This window comes from Cyprinodon tularosa, unplaced genomic scaffold (genome assembly GCF_016077235.1).
Source record: "Cyprinodon tularosa strain WSP-4 unplaced genomic scaffold, ASM1607723v1 ctg176, whole genome shotgun sequence".
Classification (NCBI taxonomy): Eukaryota; Metazoa; Chordata; class Actinopteri; order Cyprinodontiformes; family Cyprinodontidae; genus Cyprinodon; species Cyprinodon tularosa.
The window spans coordinates 828,342-852,801 of record NW_024038582.1 but is presented as its reverse complement, the minus strand read 5'-3'; the positions used below and the strand labels follow the sequence as shown (position 1 = coordinate 852,801).

The window sequence follows — 24,460 nt, the reverse complement described above, 5'->3', positions numbered from 1 at the left end:
CAGTGGGAATGTAATTTGGAATCTCACTGACAAGACACATTATCCAGACAGTCAGCTCCTGGGCTCCATCCTTCCTGCAGCCCATTAACTGCACCCTGGGACAGAAGAAGAGGAAAAGAACCCTGCAATAAGGAGGATGGAAGAAAGGGTTGGAGGGATAAAATGAACACAAATGCCTTTGAGCACAGGAGTATAAATGATAAGAAAAAATCCCATCCCACTAAAGTGACATGGTGTCATTTTTGGAGGGAGGAAGTAGCATTTATTATTCCCTCATATTATTATTTCACAGATAGTCTATTAATCTCTGTCAGGTGGATCATTGTCTTCAGATCCGTCGATCTGTGGTACTGAAAAAGCAGCACGCCTGACAACTTTGATGGCATGCTGTACCCGTGGAGAGGCATCGTGGCGTACCCTCTTAGTGATTTGATTTCAGACCAGGTTCCACCAAGGACAATTCAGCTCAGTCAAATGAAAGACCTTATGATTCTGTTTTTCCAAACAAAACCATGGACCACCACCATAGCAGAGAAAAACAGCCTTTGTGTTCCCCTGGGAGCCACAGTCTGTGGTTGCCACTGCGAGATCACAGGAGAAAAAGATAACTTCAGTTGCATAACTGCATATTATCCCCCCCACCCCAATCCACCTTTTATCTTTTATTTTTCAGAAAGTGTCACAGTACACCATCATCGTGGAAGCCAGGGATATGGAAGGAAATCTCAACTTTGGCCTTTCCAACACAGCCACAGCTATCATCACTGTCACAGACATCAATGACAACCCTCCCATGCTGACCTCAAGAACCGTAAGTTATTACAAATATGTGGAGAAGGTAACAGTTCAGAAGAAGGGGGTGTGAGTTGAAAGAAGTTTGTGAAAATGAGCAGTAAGATAGAGGGAGAAAACTAGGATGAGGAAGATTTGGCTATAGAGGAAATTATGTGCAGAATGCAAGGAAAGGTGGTAGTCAAAACAGAAGAAAAAAAATATATTTGATTTTACTTCAGTTGTGTTGATAAGTTAATGTTTAACACTTAAAGGTGATTTCAGGTCATCTTACATATAAAGAAACCTTTTTCCCTTTGTATCAGAACAGCAACACCTTTAACAACTATTACAGCAATGCGGTGTAGGTGTAAAATTTGATTTCGGCTTTCATATACTGCAAGTACTTTACTGTTCTCCTGTAAAGGACACATACACACTAGAAACACCGATCAATACTATTGAATTTCTTCTCCAAGAATACATGATCCTGCAAATGGTTAATGATGTTGGCATCATAGGGATATTTAGAATGATGATTACATTACACTGGGTCATTACTCGGAGCAGAGTAAAAATTAAGTCCAATGTAATGCATTTTATGTATTTCAAATCAATATGGAGGCACAACATCTCGCTTTTGCCTTAGACTTACATGAAGTTTATGACTTGTACTATATAGTAATTACAAACTGTGGTAAGACATTTTGGAAATGGCCAAATAACTTTAGACATAAACTATCCAAACATTGCAAAACCATTAATACTTGTATTGTACATAATTGTGCTTTGCTCCAACTAAAAAACATTTATTTTATTTTATGTAGATTTTACATGAGGAAAATCATAATTGAATGGATGTATGTAAAGTTTTTTGTATTTTTTAGTCATTTTCTTTCCACATAATAAGTTAAAAGGCCTTGTCCTCATATGGGTCATCATTCCAACTGTAAAATTTGGTTATGGCAGCAGCATACTGGGGGGATACTGAGGTAGGGTCACAATATCATAATTAAAATATATAGAGAAATCAATAAATGCTAAAAACTTAGTATATAAATGTTTACTTCCTTAAATACGCTGGCTTGTGATGTCACTGCATCCTTTGCATGCAGAACAAGGAAGCTGTATGAATGCAGTTCATACAGGAGATCACATACAAGTCGCATATATTTGGAAATGTGAACGGCAATGCAGAAAAGTCAGATTTCACAAAAAAAAAAATCAGATTTGAGCATCAAGGCCTGCAGTGTGAACGTAGCCTAAGTGACCCTGTGGTTCTGCTTTGTTTAGTTTCTGCTGGACCTCTAAGCCTAGGTTCTATCGTAAAACACAAAGAGAGACGAATTCAGGTAGCTTGGTGCTTTTTGGTTTTTGGAAGCAGGCAGTATTTTACCTTTGATCAAAATTTGAAGAATATGTGTGACTAATGTGTGCAGGGACAGATATTCAGATGTTCTGTCCCATTTGTCCCTACTCTAGATCCATTGGCAAAGAGAGAGTTATTAAGGTGAACAGGACTTTTTAAAGCAGGCTCCATAGGAGTCCAGGATATCCTTGAAAGCTCCGTCCTCTGGTAGTGGGTAGCATAGAGGTCACAGTTTACACTCTGGAAAGCAATCCTGTGTCTTTTATCTCATGTCTGCGTTGCCCAATAATGAGGCAAATAATATTTAACTTTGCTCATAGTCCTCAGAGGGTAAAAGCTGGACTTATAAATATAGCGCTCTTGCATTTGAAAAAAAAAACCTACTGCTAAAAAAAAGAAAAAAAATACCAATATGGTGAGCAATCTAATTAGATAAAGGTTGGATCAAATTTGCTCTTCTCAAGAAGCAGTTGGACCACTTTATGTTTAAATGCAGCCTAAACAGAACCTTAAGAAAGTACAAGGACCTATAGCATTATAAACCATGTTCTACATATCCAGAATAGTTGGGGGACACAGGAGGTATAGTTGGGTCATAGGAAACACTGGAAATGTAAAACCTGACAGCACCAACTATCATTAAAAAATAAAAATAGAGACTTTCACAGTAAAACTGAAGGACAGGGAAAGTAAGGATCAGGATTCAAAAGACAGTTCAAAAGAATTTAAGGCATGCTGATGTCTAAAGATACCAAATTGCAAATAAGCAAAAAATCTTCTAACAGCAGCCTGATACTTAGTGAAGCAGTGTCTGAACGTCCACATGAAAAAATGAAGACATAATGATATTAAAGGAAAGCATTGGGCTGTTGGTTAGGCAGAAAACTATTTTGGCTTAAAACTCTTGAAGAGGACAATATAGGATTAAAATAGGATGAAACTTTGGATCTACAGAGTGCTCTTTGCCCTGGAACTCCAGGACCAAATATGGAGGCTTTGTCGGCAGTATGTTCAGTCCATTCAGTTTGTTATAAAGCAGGTAACTTCAGCATTTGCACTGGGTGCTTTTAGAACCTTATCATGATGTGCTACAGAAATATAAAGGTAGTGTACAAACAGAGCAAAACATAGGAAAAAAGGTCATTGCAAAAAGAGTTCAAGTCAGAGACTAATGAGCAGGCCACCTTGACACCAGGAAAGAAAAAAAAGTAGAGAAAATGACAGATAGATGAGAAAGAATGAGGGAGTACTTATTCACTTGTGCAATTTTCTACAGTAGCAGTGATAAAATATAAACGTGCCTTGGTGTATATCAGAGGCCTTTCCTGGCTCCTTTTCGGCATTAACATTCCTTACCGATGGTGGTATATTGATGATGGAGGGCCATAACAGATTGATATCCTCTAACTAGATTCCACCTAGTTTAAGTGCATTTCCATCAGCGTCACACGAGGAAGTTAATATTATCAAGAATATTGATGATAAACTTTAGTGGAGGTTCAGGATTAGAAATGAGGAAAGCACTTTCACCCACTTCCCCTCATAAATCATCTATTTTAGTAGGGGGAGATAACATAAAAAGCCATTTTGTTGAGATTGCAGGCCATTATGCAAATATTTTGTTTTAGCAATAAACCCCATAGATCTTTCAACGTGTCCCAGAAATATAAAGTTTGGGGAATTTGTCTTTAATGCCAATGATTAATATTTCATCATCCCTATCAGATGGTGGCCTATTTTTTTTAAACAGGCACGGGGGTTTGTGTGTGTGTGTGCAGACGCAAGGCCTTTAGGTGTTTATTGGATATTTTCTCTAATGCATATAGATGTGATAAAATGAACACAAAATGAACCATTCTGCTTGGTTTGATTTGTCTGTGCAAGATTGACCGTGCAGCTTTCTTGGCTTCTTGTGAAGCTCACTTGTCACTTTGCTACTCTCTTTCTTCCTCCCTTTCTCCGTCATAGCCTTTCTTCACTGCCAAAGCAGTGACAGAAGAATAAGGGTTCTGGCATGAGGTATTATGTCAAGCATTGACAGAAAGCCAGCTATACCCATTGCCAATCCAAGATCCACCCCTCCACCATAAAATCCAACACTTAAGAGTCGAGAGACATTATCACAGACAGGAAAAAAGCCTGATTAAATGTTTGTGTCTCTGCTTTAGTTTTACAAGAGTTTTGTTTTGAAACAACCACAGAAAACCATACCCTAGCAGGACCATAGTAGCTAATAAAAATGAGAATGAAACGTTTCAGTTATAAAGCACTACAACTGACACTTATTTGCACCACTGCAGAAGAGAGAAAGAAAGCTTTAAGATTTATAAAGAATTATACATACATATTTTGCACAGTAAAAATGTATTCTTTATAATCAAGCATTTTTTTGTGTATTTTTTTTCCTAGTTGTTGGCATACCTATCAATCAAAGTAAAAAAAAAAAAAAACAATGTGTCTTTAAGCTTTTAAGTAGTTGTGCATTGGTGATTATTTATTTATAGTGATTGCAGATTATAAAAAGGGCAGTACAAGCTACAAATATCAACAGATGTGAGATATATAAGCTCACTTTTAAATTATGGCAGCAAAAAATTGTTGTCTTGGGGTCACAGTTTTAACAGGAACCATTAGAGCCTTTACCAGGTGAACAACATTCTTTAGAAAGCATGCCTGTCTTGTCCTAAAAACAAAGCCTAAATGTGTGGATCTCATCTTAGTTTTTATATTTCTTTTTCTCTTGCCATCTTATTTGACTTCATCAAACTGTGCAGCAGAAAAAAGATGAATCCCACCCAAATTATGTCAGAATACAGAATTGGAACACACTATTGGCAACACATATACTTTAAAGATAGGACAGGACTTGGTTTTCAGAAAATCATCCTTCCTTTTCTAATTTTAAAATAAGATCAAGTCTTTTTTGGTAGAAAACAGTGGTACAGCAGAAGCAAATGCATTGCAAGTAGCAACATTGACACAAATATATTTGCGCATGAGAAGGTTTGTCTTGTTGTTTTACACACAATAACAATCCTAATAAACACACTACCTTTCTTCTTATACTCTAACCTTGTCATATACTGTAGGCTAAGGGACACAACTGTGCTTAAAAAGTAATTTGTGTAAAGGTTGAATATCTGGATGTAAATTTAAGTTCCTATTCTACATTTGGAAAGTTCAAAGATAATAAAAACAGACCGGTTATTTTTTGAGGAATGAAAAAATACAATTCTGTGAAAAACACATTTGCTGACACAGGATCCTGAGTCTCATCCTCAATATTACAATATGCAACAAAATATTTTCCACAAATTACTTCTATCTTAATCATGTAGTGTGATTAAATTGAATGAAAGATCTAATGGCACAAATGATAAAGATAGCTAATTGTTTGATTCTTTTTTTGTTTTGAATCCTGCTTCTGTTTAAAGCTGAAATAATATGTTGTATGCGTACTTCAAAAAGTGTTAACAACATTTCACATTACTTGTTTAAACAAGATTTAATGAGACACTAAATACAATCCCATTCATTTCCCCCAAATAATAATAATAATAATAATAATACCAACACTTCTAACTGCAGTGTTGCTAGTCAGAAATGTAGTGAATCATTTAAAGGCTTCAGTCAGGCTTGCCCTTAGCTGTTACTGTGTGCTATAAACAAGATCTTGGAGGGTTCCTACGGGAATCTCAGAGCTTCCTCTGAAGTTTCCCTTGTTGTATTGGTATCAGGGAGTCCTTGAACCAAACCACAGCAATAAATTGCAGAAGCTCACACAAACAAATGTTCAGACAATAGCATATGACAGCCTGCCTATTTACTCAAGGCAGACAGTCCATCAAGACCACCCAGACTTGTCTGTTGTCTTAAGAATGTCACTGAGTATCTGAATCGCTCTCCTGACGCAGCTATCTAATCTGCCCGCTGCTGTCGGCTATTTGGTGGTTGATGCGAGCATGGCCAGGCAGGGTATTATGGTCTGTTGGAGGGTTTGGTCTGTGGCTTTGCTCTTTGATATCCTTCAGCCACATAAGCGGCTCAGCAGCTCATCCATGCCTGTTACCCGCAGTGACACGGTGACTGTGTGGTGCTACATGCCTGTTATCTCCAGAACAGTTGAAAACATACCATGACCTCATGTCTCTGGACTTGTCGAGTTGTTTACGTAGGTGTGGCTGCAGTCAGCTTTAGTTTTTCAGGCTTCTTGTAGAGTCAGTGTCATTTATCCCCTGAGCTTGTTCAAAACAAACAAGATTCCCTTCCATAACAGGCACATGACAGACAGCGGCTTGGTCCGCGTCAGGCTTATCAGGACTAAGCACATGTGCTTATAAAGCATGGGTCCAACCAAAAACTTCTTAGATCAACTCAAACAGATGTTTCAAGCTTATACACTGATAGCTTTTTTCGTCTGCAAACATTTCTCCTTCTTGTCATTCTGGATTTCAAAGGAATTAGACATTACTGTTCATCAAAGAATACAGAAGACATTGAAAGTAAAACAATGGTGTTTGCATCTGCTTGATGGTGTATAAGCTGTGTTTTCTCCATGCTTACCATTCGACTTTCGGTGCAAGTGAGATAATTCCTTGGAGGTAAAACTTTAAAGGATTCTCTTTTATAAAGGAGCTCAATTGATCTAAACAGAACGGAAGGCTAGTAAAAGTAACTTCATTTTAGAAGGATGTTGCTAAACATTTTACTCTGCTTTTTTCAGTTCTCAGGTGAGGTCACAGAAAACACAGTGAATGTGGTGGTGGCAAATCTGACTGTTCTAGATGGCGACCAGCCTCACTCACCTAACTGGAACGCCGTGTACAGGATCATCAGCGGGGACCCAATAGGGCACTTCACTATTCGCACAGACCCTGTTAGCAATGACGGCCTCGTCTCTGTGGTGAAGGTAATGGACTATCCTTTGATCTCATATTTCATTATTTTGGCTATACTGAGTTTATTATAATGTCACTGTATGATTTTAGACTGCATTATTAACTCACTTGATCAAGAATTACAGATGGATAGTAGCTTAAGCTATCAGATTAATCACGATTAATTGATTATTTAAACAATCTTCAACTAATTTAGTAATAGATTATTGGTTAAAAGGAGTATAGAGACTCTTTAACATGCCTTTAGGTCACTTGGAGCAGTAATTATACCAAGACTGTCAAAAAATATGTAATACATTTTGGATTTAAGATAAAAAACGTTTTCTTTTGTCAATATGCTCTATCCAGAAGTAAAAAAGTTTTGCTTTCATCTGGTGTGATTTCTTAAAAATTATTCTTTAAAGAACCTTTGACCATCTGATTATTATTTGACAGATTAATCCAAAAAAATAATTAACAGATTAATCGATTATGACAATAATTGTTAGTTGCAGTCCTAATGAAAACCGTCTTTTTTTTTTTTTTTTACAGTACATTTTTGTACAATGTTCCTGTTAAATAAACTAAAGTATGATCTCTTGTTCTCTGTTTAATATGAGATCCCATCTGGACTTTGGTCTGAGCTAATATAATAGGCAACAGAGTTAAATGAGGTAAGGCTGAGGTCTTTGCCTTTCACATGCCCCTTTGTGTCCAAAAGAAGGATTGGAGGCTAACGAGGTCTTCAGAAAAAGCTCATGAACTCAAACATAGACTTAAATATGGTAGCCGGTGAGACGGCTGCAGCAAATTAGTTATTGATTTCTCAATTACAATAGCAACGGTTTATACACTGTTAATGTTCTTGCTGCTGTGGTAAAAGACAGTAACAACAAAGCCATGTCTTGTTACAACTTGCTATGTTAGTGGCTAGAGCACTCAGATAAATGTTGACCCCATATTAAAAGGACCTTGGCTATATTCCTTCAAGCTTTGTTTAAACCCCTTGTTTTCATTTTTGAAGAAAAAAAAAAGAAGCTGTGTCTAATTGGTTGGTTACCTTTTAATTTAAGACCTTTCAAAACCTTTATTGCATTAGCACAGGTTTGAAATGTAAAGTGTTTCTACACTGAAAAGTTATTCTTTAAAGAAGAAATTTCACAAGAGCAAACAAACCAACTTTAGCCTGAAGTTAACGGGACCTTACCTTTGTATAGGGATCACTGCAGAGAGTTTTAAGGTGCTGCTGTGGTATTATTCCTCCTCACTTACATATGTTCACATTAACAACATCTGTCTCTATAATACATCTGATTTTCTTCCTATGAAAATATTTAAAGTACTTCCATAGGAGCTTGCCTTTATTCAATATGCAGGAGAATCTACCAGGTAGAGCATGTTGGGGCCAAAAAAAATGACTGAGAAATAACAGGTATAATCAGGGCTGCTGAAAGTCATTTGGAAAGTTGGGTGCTATGAACATTTTTTTTGGGGGGGTGGGGGGGGGGGGGGGGGGGGTGGGTGGACAAAGGAACTGTGAGCCTATAAGCCTATTTAAAATAGAACAAATAAAAATAAATAAATAGATTGAGATTCACTACTTTATTGTCCTATACACTTCAGTGCACGCAACCCGGGTCTGTAACACACAGACATCATCAGTTCTCAGGTGAATATAAGAGCTATTATGGTAATGCTGATACTGGTAATTAAACTTCACAATGACACTATAACAACGTAGGTTTGGTCAGCTGGGATGAACTTTAGTCACTGTGTTTGTCACATGTGACTATTAGCTCCAAAATCCTTTTACGAAAACCACAAGGAGGTAATTATATAACACTATTTAAACATTCAAACACACTGTCAACTGCATTCTATATGATGTGTAGTAAGTATAAGGCCATGAATAAGGCTATATAAGGCAGTACAATTGCATCAGCAATTACTTAACAGTTCTCCATATCCACAAAGAAAAAAGGATCAAAATAGATCAAAGATCAAAACAACACTCTAAAATACTATCGTTACGTTAAGCTGCACAAATAGATATGAAAGTGCTCGGCACCATACTCTTACTTTGAGCTACAGGCAGAGTGACCTGGTTACATGCTAGGTTGGGTTGCGGGTGGTCTGGCTGCCGGTGAAACTGCTATCAGAGGCGCACGGACAGTCTACTCCCTCTGGCTGCTCTCTGTTGTCTTTTCTCTAGTGTTCTTCTTCCCTTGTGGCGGTTAAACAATCCGAAATGCGACTCTGTGCCATATTCCCTCCTTGTTTCTGTCATTGGACTATGTAAATTTACTAGTGTGCTGCCAAGAGCAGATACCTCTTTTCTCTGCAACCACTAGCTTGCTCAACGTTGCCATGCCAAATACTTTGCACACATTTATAATTTATGCAAAGCGTAAAAAAAAAAAAAAAAAATTAAATCTCCCCCTCACCACTAGGGGGTGCTGCAGGGCCCCTAGCACCCCCACTTCCTACGGCCATAGGTATAATAAGCAGAAGTGTCGATGATTTTGTTTGCCTGATAAGTCATCATCAAAATCTTTGTCTAGTCTACGCCTTGACAACGAAAACTCACCACGCCTCATTATTTTGCAGGTATAAGAGCCGTGTTTATTTAGTCACCGTCCCATTGACATCAGGAAAAAATGGTTTGTTTTTTGCCATTCTCCTTGTTGATGAAAACAACACTGCCACAAAGATAAATCATTATCTACTTTATATCCGTAAAGCTTTGCTATATTTTTTTTACACACAAAAAAGGGATTTTAAGTTTGACTAAACTGTAGCCAAAGCGTCCTCCAATTCATTTAAACCAATTTTTATATATTCTTGTGTTTCATGTGTGGGATGAATAGTTGGAGTCCTTTTGATTAGTAATTTTGCTATCCACTAAATTGTTTGAAACTTAGAATTTCTATCTTAATGCAGAATTAAAAGTAAAAATAATTCATTTTTGATTAAAATTTAGTTTTATAGCTATTAAGTTTATGGGATATCAGTTTCATTCTCCCGTTTGGGAGTCATTAAGATGCGCTGCACACGTTTTAATGTTAAATATTATTGTGGGGGTTTCCTCCACACAGTACACATCCTTAGAATTGCCTGCCATGTAAAATAAGCCGGCCTCCATTTACTGCAGTTGGCACTAAAGGCTCCATTAGTCATTCCATGAGAAATTGATTTGGTCCGAATTCTTCGGACCTGCACACAGGTGTGACAGGCTACATGCTCACCTGGCTGCTTTGTTGAGTTTCTGCCATTGCAAGAGAACAGGAGCAACAGTTTTATGAAGAAAAGACAAAAGACCAGCAAAGTACATTTTAAACCCCATTAAAGATTCCAAACAAAAAGTAAAAGGAAATAAAATTTGTCTGGTGGGACGGAAGGGCCAAACTGGAGTCTAATCGGTGATAGAATAAGACAAGAGTAATTATTTGGGAAGCTTTTAACAAAAAGGGAGTAGTGTAATAGTTTAATGGTGCATAACTGTCTGAAGATTAGGTTAGTAAACTACATTAAACTTAGTATACCCAGAAGTTTTAAGAGGGTATAAAAAGGTCAACAATAAAACAAAAGTCGATACACAATCTGATTGTTACTCTGTGTGCACTTGTTTACACCCTGGAGGTTTTTAATAACCTTCCTTTGTATATTTGTATGTTGCATGTGTTCCTATAAGGCTCTTATCATGTTTCACAGATATTATTTATTAATGTGACCTTCTGGAGCCAGAGATGTTTTCAACATCCATCTGACTCCTGCAAATCATATCTCACAATAATGTTAACAAATAGCACTAACATGCATTATAATTCCCTCTGCAGTCTGAGCAATGAGCACTGGTGTTTTGCTTCTCTTCATTATCTCTAGATGACTGACTTTAATAATCCATTCCTCTCACTCCCTGTGAAATTCAGCAGGCAGCTGGGTAGCCGTAAGCTTGCATGAGACCCATGGGAGGTTATCAGGAAATCATAAAATAAGAGACAAGCCACCCCCTGAGAGGAAATAAGCAATACACTGTCTCAACAAATAAACACAGGGGCTTCAACTCAAACAGAGAAAAAATTACACAACCCAAACATTCTCATTTGATAATTTTTGAAAAAATCAAGTGTAGAAGCCACATAAAGTCTTTCCCTTGTAATCATAGTTTTCTTACCAAGTCATCCATGGAGACAAATGGTAATAACACCAACACCTAGGTAGCTATCAGTCTACCACGCGGACCTTGCACTTCTGCGTAAACAAGGCTTTAAGTCTTAACAGGAACATGTCACACATTTACGCTGCTCTCTGGAGGATTTTAAGAGTCATTCTTATTTTGTCGCATGGTAATAGAGTCTGTAGGGTAACAACTTCACATTGAAAGCAAACAGATAGAGCCACTTGCTTCAAATGAGTCATTAAGATATGTAAATCACAGATTATGTTAAATACACAAGATGAGAGGGGAAACAGGAGAGGAGGAGAAATGTGCGACCAAGGCAGATTTCCTTGGATTGAGAATTCAGGCCTCCTGAGAGCTTAGATCACAGAGAAGCGAGGTGGGGCAGAGGTGAGGAACCAACAGGGCTGGAATGGGGAGTCCAACGGTGCAAATTATGTAAAAGGGAAGGAGAAAATGGGCAAAGTGGTAGAGAGGAGATACAAGATGTGATAGCTCATGGGCAAGAGATGGAAGCCATGTTATTGACCTCTCACCCCTGTGGTTTCCCTCAGGCTGTGTGGGTTTGTGTAAATGTGTGTGTTTTACTTTAGCCTTCAGCTATACTCCAGACCTCCCGATGATCAGAACACCACAGGCTTTAGATCAAAGAGCAATGAGCGTGGTTTGCCTTCAAATGGGTTACCAGTGGTCTATGGGGTCGCACATACAAGTCCACACTTCCTCTCTTTTATTAATAAATATTTATGCACATATGCCGGTGTGTGCAATCATAGGGAAACTATTGCACCAACAATCACACAAAGGAACACTTTCCCCCGCTGTGCTGTGGTCAACCAATCATCCTGATTAACAATGCTGTTTATTGTCCCTCTGTGTTCACACTGATAACAATAAAGCAGTGCAACATAAGGATCCACTTAGAGTCGTCTGCGTTACTATCAAGCATAAGCTCTATGGCTGTAATCATCATCTGGTTGTTATAAGATGTGCAGTTCTTACAAAATGCCTATTCGTTCTGTTTTTATCACTGCTCATTGTTGTAATTTGAAGTTGATCTTATAGTCTCCAAAAACAAACGACTGTGACACTGGTTTAAGCTCCAAATGTTTCACTTTGAGCATCCAGGACATAGCAACAGTACCTGAAATCTCAGCACAGTTCTTTATGTACATGCATTGATGTGTGATGGCCACGTTGACATGGTAAAGCTGTACTTTTATCACATCAATCAGACAGACACTGACAAATGATTCTTTGACTAGTGTTTTTATATTTAAAAAGAGGAATTATTCCTATTACTTACAACAAACCGCTACTTCAAATTTTGCTACCTAGGCTTTCATAAGGACTATAATACTATTAATAGTAAAATTAAAAGGAGAATAACAATGGACTTGAGGAATTGTGTTTATCTGTTTGACTCTTAAACCCTGCTTTTAACTTACAATACTTTTAGAAACTATTTAATTAATTACAGATTACCTTGGTTGTTTTTTTTTTGTCACCTTTTTTTATCTGGCTTTTATTGCCATTACATTGTCACAAGTACAGAGCAACAAATTTAACTCTCTGCATTTAACCCATCCCCTAGGGGAGCAGTGGGCTGCCATTGTGAGGTGCCCGGGGAGCAGCCTGGGTTAAGGGTCTTTGCTCAGGGAGCCAGTGTGGCAGTCTGTGAGATTGGGCCTCGAAACTCAAAACCTCTGGATTTCAAGAGCAATGTCCTAACAACTAGGCTGCCACACCCCACAAAACATTTAAAAGTTTTAGTAAATTAAATGAATCTAAAATTCAGACAAATATATAATGAATGAATACCTTGGGGGTGCTGCATGCCGTCTTTTAGGTGGTCTGTACTGATGGACATAGGCTACTGGCCTTGTGGTCTGGCTGCCTCTAGGTGGGCTCAGGAACCTGGGACACTGTCTTGGCCTGGGGGGCTTGGGTCTTGGCAAGTATGTTGCCAGGTTTTTATACCGGTTTATACCAGACTGGCAGCCCTTGGTGTATTGGTGCGCCTAACGCTGGTGGGGGTGTGGATGTATAGAGCCTCCCTCCACTGTTAGGTCTCAGGGTATGGGCTGTTTAGGTCAGCAGGGGATTTGACTCCCTAGGAACGCCAATTTGTCCCCCAGTCCTTTCCCCCCCATTTCCCAACCACCTCCCTACACCCTGACAGTTGGTCTGTTACCTAACCTTTTAAGAATTTCAACCTATGCTTTCTTTAATCATAATTTCATTACAGCCTGGTGATGTTGTTGGGGGTTGTTTTGAATGGCTTGTAAGTTCATCCTACTATATCGTAAATAGATTTAAAATCTTGATTTGTTTACTCCAAAAGCTTAATTTTATTTTTCTAAGCTATTTACAGGTGGATGTGCAGGTGTACTTTGGAATATTTCCTAAAACACTTGCATCTAAGTGTCATAAACTGATTGTCAGACTTTCTTATTTTGCAGTATTTAGGAGACAGCAGAACCTATGGTACCGTACATCAGTGTATGCTGATGAAGGTTCTCAGTCATCCAGGTCATAGTCATTCCGTAAAAATTCAAAAAATATCCACTGGACTTGGTTTTCAAGATTTGAAGACGTTTCGCCACCTCTCCAGGAAGCTTTCTCAATTCAAATGTCTGGATCTGCAGTGAGTTTGAGTCTTATATGGACAAGGCCTTGTATTGTAAGGCCTTCCATTGCTTGTTTCCAAGCAATACAAGGCCTTGTCCATATAAGACTCAAACTCACTGCAGATCCAGACATTTGAATTGAGAAAGCTTCCTGGAGAGGTGGCGAAACGTCTTCAAATCTTGAAAACCAAGTCCAGTGGATATTTTTTGAATTTTTACGGGACGTACATCAATGTAGAGCGAGAATGAGACACTGTTTGGTCTTGAGAGTTTTTTCAGGAATATATAATTGGGAGACAAGTATTTGGCGAACATGGGGGTTTTTCCATTTGCAACGCTTTTACAAGTCTTTATGTACTCTTCAACAATGAAAGCTGCAATCTAAAAGGAAAAATCCAGAAAGACAGATTTTTATATTTAATTTAATTTAAATTGAAAAGGCATATCACCTGCTGGCAAACAAGAAATAAGTAAAAGGGACCAACTACACAAGTAAAAAATATGTTAGCTGTGATTTAAAGAAGTGGCTGGAGTAAAGTAACATGCCCTTGTACAGGAAATTACTTAAAGCTTACTGTTTTTCACAAATGAATTAATGATTTTTCTCATTCTCCAGCCAGTTGATTTTGAGATGAACCGTGCCTTCATGCTCACGGTGGTGGTGTCTAACCAGGCCCACCTAGCTAGTGGGATCCAGTCTTCGCTTCAGTCAACCGCTGGTGTCACCATATCTGTGAAGGATGTCAACGAGCCACCTTATTTCCCCACCAACCCTAAACAGATCCGATTCGAGGAAGGTGTTCCCACTGGCACCAGCCTGACCACTTTCTCAGCTTCAGATCCTGACAGACTCCAGATGCAACAGATAATCAGGTACAGCATGCACACTGTGCTTTGCCATTGGTTCTTTTCACTCTTGGAAGTTTATTCTAAATTCTTAACTTATTTCAAACTCTTACTTACTGTACTCCAAGAACAAAAATCTTAAGGATAGTTCGCTTGCAATAAGAGGTAAAAGTGCAGCTACAGGAGTGATATTGGCTGTACCCATCATTCTTAACTTATTTTCTTAAGTATTGGAGATAACTTTATGCAGCATCAACATTTAGAGCTTGATCTTCAAACAGGTGCAAACAGCCTTTTTTAATATGCAGACCACATTCTAATAAGCAGACCACCAAGTTAATGGGTGGAGGATACGCAAATCTAGATATTTGCCATAGCCACCGTTTTTGCGTCTTTTTATCACCACTTTACTTTTGTTCACAGCTGTTTGAGATGAGGCTTTGTGGGTACAAGGTGCACTATAAATATTGTTTTTTCTAATATCATTATTACCTCCATCTCTATGGCCTGAAACCTCACCTTTCTTTTACAGCCACTCGTAAACTGCCAGTTGAACATGCACTTTGCTCATTTTAATGAGCGTAGCCAAATCGATTGTACATCTTAACATTTGTGCTGTAATCTTTGGCTCTGATGTTAAACAGGATCTAACTGTAAAAACATCCAGTAGACCCTAATTTTTGACGTCTTGCTGTCGGTTCAACTTTCTGGCTAAAGGTGCTGTGCCCCTTCAGAAAGAAGTGCTCTATTAATAACCCTCTGAAATTACGAAGAGATTTAAATCATGACGCAATTGCAAAGCTCACACTTTATTAAATGCCTATAGAATAGAGTAAGTGTATTGGCATAATTGAAAATAGGAAGTGAGAAATTTGCAATTGAGACAACAACATGGATGTTCTGTTTGGGATTAATGCAGCCTCACACTCAGCTACTCCTTCTTTCTAATTTTCTTTGTGGGGAACATATCTAAACAATTTTCTCAGTTAATTTCACAGCAGATGAGAGGGTAAATTGTGTGTACATTATACATTTGGAAGACACTAAAGCCACCAGCTGGGGCTTCTCCCCCTCTGTTTGACTTATTTCTCTATTTCTCTCTCTCTTGTTTTTGCTCTCTTTTTAATTAGGTTTTTATAAGTTTTTTTTATATAAGTAGGTATGGGACTGCTCAGTGATGCAGTGGGTAGCACTGCTGCCTTGCAGCAAAAAGGTTTCCGGTTTGATTCCCGGCCCGGGGTCTTTCTGCATGGAGTTTGCATGTTCTCCCGGAGCATTTTACTCCGGCTTCCTCCCACAGTCCACTGTGTTGTAAATGGTTGTTTGTCTCTGTGTTGCCCCGCGATAGACTGGCGACCTGCCCAGGTGTATAATGACTGTATAAATGTTTGGTAGGAATGCTTTAAAAGAGCCAAGACATTAAATAGAGTACTACAGCATAATCCAAAAGTCAAACTTAAGGTGAAAATCGGCTTGAGGGACTTAAGAGTACTGCCAAGCAGAAACAAACTGTGGACAGTGAGATAACTTTAGGTCAAGGTTTTGACTTGACAGGTGCTTATCAAAGACAGGACATACTGAGGTGTCCCATTGTGATTAGGCCAGAGAGAGAAAGAGAGAGAGAGAGAGAGTGAGAGGTCGGGACAGCAAGGCTTAATGCATCACCTGTCATACACACAACCAGTAAGGGCGAGAGATGGGACTGGAGACACTGGCATGAATGATTACCCAAACTGCCTCAGCTATGCTCAAGACATGCATTTTTTATCCTCTGGGTCGGGGGTTTGAAAAATAAATGTCATACCTCTCCCTGCTGCTTGCTAAGATCACTAACCTGCCAGGACTAATCATACATCCAGCTGTATTCAAACACCTCCCAACTCCCAAATGAGCTGAGCCTTCTGGTGGTAGAGACATGGGGAAGCATAGCAAATGATGCACAGGAGGAGATTGTACAAGCAAACTACCAGTTTAACATATAATCCTAATTTTCTTCAAAACTGCAGCAGAAAAAAATAACTAATTATTTTATATTTTCTAATGTGTACACTAATGTGAACACTTTGAACCACTGAAAAAAACAAGTCTACCGGTATTATTATTAGGTATTAACAATAACATAATAGAGCTGTAAAAACTGATTACAAGGTCAGAAAATACTTTAATTAAAGTTCCAAAGCAGAGAACAGAACTCTATGCATACATTTGTTTTTTACCCTAATTTGTTTTTGAGACTAATTGTAGATCAAAACCAAATAAACTCTCTAAATTTATTAGCCATTTTAGCTTAGACTCTGCTAACTTAATTACCCCTCTTTTTGAACAAGAAGGATATTGTTGAACACAGAATTAAACAACATAGATGAAATTAATTTAAACTCAATACATTTGCAGTAAATTTAAGTTATTTAAAGATTGTTTTAAGACTAATAGAAAAAGCCACAGTAGAGAGTGACACAGTCTGCCTTTGGAGTTGCTGGCTAAAACTAAACTCCTATTGCATTATTGGATTGCTCCCCCCTGAGGATCAATGCAAAGTCAGATTTTTCTAAGGTGATCTTATCCTTTCCTATCCTTAATGTCTTCATATAGCATTTTATGGTGATTCCATTTGATGGAAAAAACTACTTTTGAACAGACTTGTTCTCCTGGTTCAGAAAATAATACTTTTCTTGGAACACTGTTATCGTTAATTGCTATTGATATAGCAACATGATGATCTCCGATATGACTGATGCCTACGATTAGCATGTTCTAAAAATAAGGTGTGGAGTGGGGCCATATTGATTGGCCTAATGATACATAACAAAGTCTAGGCTTTGTGAATCACTCCCAGGTTAACGCTCCAACGTTACTTTTGCATATAAAAGACGCTTAACTAAAAGATAAAAGATATACTCACCATTACTTCACATTCACTTGTATACAATCTGCATATATATATATATATATATATATATATATATATATATATATATATATATATATATATATATATACATATATATATATATATATATATACTCTTTTTATGAAAAATATATTTTTTTAATCATATATCTATTATTGTAGACTTATGATATTATTTTATCTTAATAATGCTCTTTGATGTTAATGCAGAAAAGTAAGGTTAGGGGAAAGCTTTTAAATAAAAAGCTATTTTAAGACCTGACAGGTTTAACTCTGCATGTCATGTTTTGACAGTAACTCTGTTTACCAGTTGGCTTCAGCCTGTTTAGAGTGTTAGTCTTTGACAGTTTGACTGCTATAAAATGTTTACCTGCTGTTTTCATTAGACAACCCCACTTTTTCTTTGCACAAGTGTTAGAAAAGTATTTCATGACTTAAAGCTTCCTCCACCTTAACTGGCATCTGTGGTAATTATTTCAGTTTTTTTGCTGTAGAATTCATGTTCTAGAACACAAAGAACAAGCAATTTAATTTGAGTCAGTTTATGAGGTGATGGAAAGGTTATACGAAAAAAGAAATAGTTTTATCTTTATCATCAGGCCCACGGTTATTGGGACTTAAAATATTTTCTACTTGTGATGTTATGGTTTATCAGAGGACTGTGGTAACCATAGCTGTTTGTGTAGTTGTAGTTTGTTTCAAACTACGCAAAGGCTAACTTGCAGTGGAGTTGAACAATTTCAGCTGCAGTAGGCATTAAATGCAACAGCTGTGTTTGATCATGCAGTGATGCTGGTATTTCTGAATCTTTTCTGTTCTTCCTCTTTTCCTTCCCACCCATTTGGCTAATTTCCTTCACTCCCTCTGCCACCCCCTGTTACAGACTCACCGAGTTATTAGTGAAGGTTTTACAATCTGCGAGTCAAGCTTCCTTGTGTGTAACCACTTTAAGTATAGAAATATCCCTGACATGATCTTCGTCTCTGCAATGCGCTGTGCCTGGGAATCCTGCCTACTGCCTGCTGGGAAAATTCCACCGCCTTCTCAGCAGGGGAGAGATTTTACTTTCTGTCCTCCACCCCGGCCATTACTACCTGCTGCCACCTATCACTCCAAAGCTTTTTCTTTTTTTTTCTTTTCCATTAAGGAGAACCATATTCATGAATACTTTTTCATTGAAAAATAAGCAGGTTTTGAACTGCAGTATATTCAGCCGGTGTAGGTACCAGATTGACTCGGGCTGCCAGATTGACTCGGGGGCCTGCGCCTTTTGAGATGCGTCAGAGCGTCCGCCATCTTAAATGTGGCAAATCTGCAGTTTCTCAGTCACTTAAACAGTATCAGAGGGACTTTAATCTCTGAATATACTTTGTATTCGTAGTATTTTTGGTTTTGTAATATTACAAGTTTATTTTTTGTATCCCTTTAGCTTCATTCTCCTGAATTTATTCTCGTTACAAATGCAGACCGCGGGCTCAATGTAGTTTGTTTGAGTGGCATTGCCATAATGTCACGTCATCGGGAGGCGCAAGGCCCATGGCGAATTCGGTGACGTCATCAGAAGGCGCAGGGACCATGGAGAATGTCTTCGTAAAATTGTCCGTTTACAAACAGCAATCCCGCTTTCGAATAAAACCTACACCCCGCTATAATTACTTTAGTAAGCTGTCCAGACCAATCAAAATGTTTTGCGCAATTGTGCAAACGTTAAAACAATTATGTATTGTGACGTCATCAAAAGGCGCAGGCCCCCGAGTCAATCTGGCAGCCCGAGTCAATCTGGTACCTACACCGGCATGAAAGCAAAAATAAGGTCAAATCTGTTTCTATAAAGATGGATTTAAAACCTGATATATAGAATATAAGACTTGCCAGTTTGCCCTTCCTGCCTTCCAGTAAATTAAATCACACAGATGTAGAAAACCTTGTTGTGTGAGGTCAAGGTGTCACATGTTCACAGATGATGCTTTTACATGGGAGTGAGACTGCATTTAAGCGAGAATGCAGCTAGTGAATACTCTATCGCAAAGCAAACAAAAGAATGGGTGAAAGGACACAGACAGGGATAAGAAAATGTATGAATGCCGGGAGCAGCTAGATCAGTCTGACAAACTATTCCCCAAATAACTAAAAGAATGGAAAAGGGCAATAGCAACAAAAGCCAGTGAGACCAAAACAGTGAGATCAGAGTGATAATAGGGATTTAGTCTAAGAGAGGATCCTGGTTTTTTTTTTTTTGCATCTTTGTCCCAGAAGAGGGCTGCCACCTTCCAGCACGTCGCATTTCTTGTTCATTGATCAGTACAAGGAGTCCTCCAAAATGAGAAAACACTAAAAATGTATCTACTTTACCCAGTCAGGCAGTCAAAACCTGTCCCACCTTAGATTGAACTCTTTTTTTTTCCAAAGTGTGCTAACATGTGTGCCACCATTAACAAACAATTCACACCCTGACGGTTTTAGCAGCACATAGGCAAGGAGGCAATTTTATTGCCGGTACACAGCAGTTAAAAAAAAGTTAAAATTGACTGTAGGCTTTGGCTCTAAGTAAAGAATCAATAAGAAAATAATTGCTGTGATGTTTAGGGTGTTCTGATTTTGTGCATGTGTTTCAGAAGGTAATCTGTGTTTCACTGGCATAAGAAAAGTGGCATAATGGATTGCTTATAGACGTACTGTAGAAACTCCAGCGCTAACTTCTGCATCTATCTATCCATGTCTGTGTTTAGGTACTCAAAGCTGAATGACCTCGCAAACTGGCTATCTATCAACAGAACCAGCGGTCAGATAGTAACTACAGGAGTTCTGGACCGGGAGTCTGTCTATGTAAAGAACAACATTTATGAGGCTACTTTTCTGGCTATAGACAATGGTAAGAAGCTGTACTCTTTTCTCGTATTTGCACTATATAGTTTATCAATGCTGCTGTGTTTATTGTACTTTCAAAACAACAACATAGACCCGTGGATGTGGACGGAGATCTACATTTTTTTGTCCTTTTCAAGTCAGTCATATTTAGATCTTCAGTAATACCAATTGTCAATCTGCCAACATCATTATTTTTTTTTACTTTAAACCCTAAATAGTTTAATTTACAAAGTTTTTTTTGGTTCAAAGCAAAAGGAAACTATTTAATTGTGTTTTCATGAATAGAATTTAGCTTTTAATTAGAACCAAACTGTTCTGTGTGCAACCCCCAGATTCAGGCTTATGATTTGAAATTTTATTTTTGTATGAAGGTATTTCTGTTGCAAATTTTATTGGTGTAGAGTGTGCACTTAAAGGCAAAGAGAAAAATCCTTTAAAAAAAAAAAGGTTAAAAAAATAAAACAAATGAATTTCAGTAGATTCAGATTTTTCATTTATAAGACCTTTTTTTGGCTCTCTTTTAAACTCCTTGATCCCTGCAAATCTTCATCATTGCCATTTGTTTTATATTTTCACAAATACAAAAACAGGTCATTTTTTTCTTGTTTTCAATACAAGTAAACACATTTTAGTCTGAGTCACCCATCAAAACCCTCTCACTGTCATTTTTTATTCATATTGATCTAATCCATACTGTTCTCAATATATCCAGAACTTTGTATGAAATATTAAATGTTTATATTTCTTTACCAATCACAGACACAAAACTGCTGTTACACCTTCAATCATTTTTTTGTCGAGGTACACAAAATATAAAAACTCATGTGTTATATCTTTGCTTCAGGTAGTCTAGCACATTTTGAGCATAACACATTCACAAACCTATGCTTGAACACAAAACAGTAAATGCAACTGCAAACATTTGCTGACATGATTCAAAAATGCTGCTTTATGAATAAATATGGCTTAGATAGACTCCTTGGCACTTAGAGTATTAAGGAAACAAAAGGAAAAAAATAGGGCATCAGCTGCACAAGATTGTGTTGATTAGGTTGTAGTCATGAACATCTGCTGTATACTGCTGTGAGTGAATGGCAGAGTGGATTTATAAACTTACATCACGACACAAACTGTCAAATCTTTCTTTTTATGTTAACTTTAGATCTAAAGTTTAAAGGTGGTTTGTAGCAGTTACATAAACGCCTCCCTTTTTCTGCTTTAACAGTTAAAAAGTCTACACATATTAGCAATGCTATTTTCCTTGCTCTGTCACACTGCTTCAGGGTAACTACATGGATTAAATCAAAATATCTCTACATAGGCCTAAAGATTTTCTTGATATATTGTCTATAACAAATCTGACCAAAAATATATGTAATGAGACTAAATTAAAACTCTCTACAGTTGATAAATTACTTTTAAACAGTTTGAAACAGGAATGTTTTCTTTGTCATTTTGCTTTCAGGTTTTCTGACTTTAAAGGTATAGTGGAGGATTTTTGCGAAATTTTTGAATAGACCTGGCCTATTGCACATGCACAACCCTGTACCAGCTCCTGAGATGGAACGCCTATTAAACGTGTGCAACAACATTGCCCTAGCCCATGCATTGCTTATATAAGCTTACTTTCCAAAAGAAGATGTGCAGTTTTTCCACCATGTCAGACTCCAGAGTAAAAGTGGGGACGAGCACATAGGACAGCCTTTCGTAAACATTTCAACAGAATGATCGACTATTAGGAGGACCACTTATTTTGATGATTTACCTGTAAGAACTATACCACTATACCTTTAAGTAAATATTTAATCTCAAATAGAAATATCTTACCTCTAGCAAGATATTTTAGTCAGATTAGAATATTGAACTTGTAGATTTAAAAATAATTTTTGGTCCAAGCATTGGAATGACTTCTAACATCATTTTTTTATTTTTATTTTTTCTTATGAAAGTCACTTTGCATCAGAATACAGATCAAAATCATACTTTTTGGATGGATTTACAGGAGTACAGGAGCATGCAAAAGCTGAAAACTGCACAACTGAGCTAACTCAAAGGAAAGCCTGGATTCACACAGCTGGTCACACTGTTGATCCTCTCCTCTCTCCCTCTTTTATCTTCAGTCCAGGCCTGACTTCTCCTTCTATACCCCGTCATTTCTGTCGCATGTGTTATTTGTTCTGCCTCGAAGTTGAAACTTAAGCCTAACCAAGCACAAACTCAATCACAGCAAACAAACAAGTTCCACTTTAGTCAACTGGAATTGAGTGGCTGTTTTTCTCTTCAAGTAGGAAATGCCTTTTTCCCCTTTCCAAATTGCCTTATCAGTGACACACAGCTCTCTGCTGTGCTTACTTTAAGTTCAGCCGGGCTAAAAACTTAGTGGTATTTCTAAGTGTTAGCATTTGTGAAAACTCTAATGTGCAGCATTCAATTACATTTATTAGAAACATTAATATGTGCAGCTCACATGGAAAGGAGGTGGCAAGAGGTTGATTTTTGCCATCTTGCTGTATTGACCTTTCTTATTTGTGTTTTTTTGTTGCCTTATTTATAACCTAAACAAAATGTTGCCAATTTTTATTTCTCATCTAACGATAGACTAGTTTCACCTGATCTAAGCTTAAATGCACTTTTGCAAAGCTACAAACTTTTGAATTGGTTTGTATGCAGTTCTCAGTAAAGACAAAAATGATTCCAGTTCAAGCTGTTTATGTGATGTTTGAGTATGTACTAAGCTGTGGAAATATAGCCTGATTTCTGTTTTTCTTTTCTTTTATACAGCCCTTTTATAGTTATGTATAAAAAAAAAACTTGCCAAAGACTAAAAGCATTTTTTCATTATTTATTTCATCAAGGAGAAAATTTAACCTTTACAAAAAATACCCCTTTGTGAAAAAAAAGGAACCACTCCCCTTGTCAAATCAAAATTAAAATATTTTTGAAATTGCATGAAAATAACAGGTCTTATAACAGGATTTAGCCTAAAACTTCTTAAAAAACATTTCAGGAGAAGAGCATCATCCAATTAGTAAAACATGGCAGTGGTAGTGTGATGGTCTATACAGTAAACGCTCTACAGTTTTAGGGTGTAACATTGCATAATTATTGGGACTTCGAAATTTGACTTTTACCAGAAAATTTATAAAGGAATATTAAATTCAATTCAGTTTATTTATATAGCACCAGTTCACAACACACATCATCCCAAGGGACTTTACAGCACTTAAAATTGGTCTGAATTTAAACTACATTGAAGTTCTGGACTTGAAACAGGCCAGCCATGCTTAAAATCCCTAAATCAACAGACTAACTTCCATTATTCCCACCAGTTCTAAGGTTAGCAGTTGTCATCCTCTTCACTAAGGGCATAGCCATTTAGGAAATTGATTTCCTATTTATTCAGATTACTCGCATATTATCACGTATGTATATATTTCTTGATAATCTTAAAATGTGAGCATGACAAATGCAGAAACATAGGACATAATTTTTTCCAGTACTACAGAGTACTTTGGCCATAATATAAAACAGATTATGGTAAAATGCTGTGAGGCAATAGGATTATTAGAGATGGACAGTGAAGAGGCTGTAACAGCGTAGAAAGAGGCACATGTCACATGCAAACACCACCCCCATGCTGCCCCCCCCCTTGGATAAATCCTGTATAGCTTTGTTCACATAGATGTGTTCAACAAAGAGCATATGGTCAGCTATTAGAAGCCTTTTCACTACTTCTTAAATCTATCAAAATAGAGTTAAGACAAATCCTTTTTGAGGAAATTACACCAACATAATTTATTTATCTGGTTAAAGCCCTCTTAATTCTCCTATCAGCTTTGCCAAGCTGCTTCAACATCTTTCCAATACAAGGTCCAGATTAGCAGATCCACAGACTGAGAGAAATCTGTGTGTGATTTATGTTCATATATCAACACGTGTACCACCCTGTTTGTGAAGCGTTGTTGTTCTGTCCATGTTTGTATCAAGTTAGTACTTTAAACTTAGCTTT

The 24,460-nt window shown here is 37.5% G+C and overlaps 1 protein-coding gene across 1 annotated transcript in view; it reads left to right on the top strand.

The window, feature by feature from the left end:
* The window catches only part of LOC119781387 (cadherin-4-like), a 380,523-nt gene that overhangs the window by 340,507 nt on the left and 15,556 nt on the right, over nucleotides 1-24,460 (top strand). Inside the window, exons 9-12 of the mRNA XM_038281816.1 lie at nucleotides 674-811; nucleotides 6,864-7,049; nucleotides 14,444-14,700; nucleotides 20,313-20,455. Coding sequence (XP_038137744.1) covers nucleotides 674-811; nucleotides 6,864-7,049; nucleotides 14,444-14,700; nucleotides 20,313-20,455 — 724 coding nt within the window. The remainder of the gene's footprint in view (nucleotides 1-673; nucleotides 812-6,863; nucleotides 7,050-14,443; nucleotides 14,701-20,312; nucleotides 20,456-24,460) is intronic.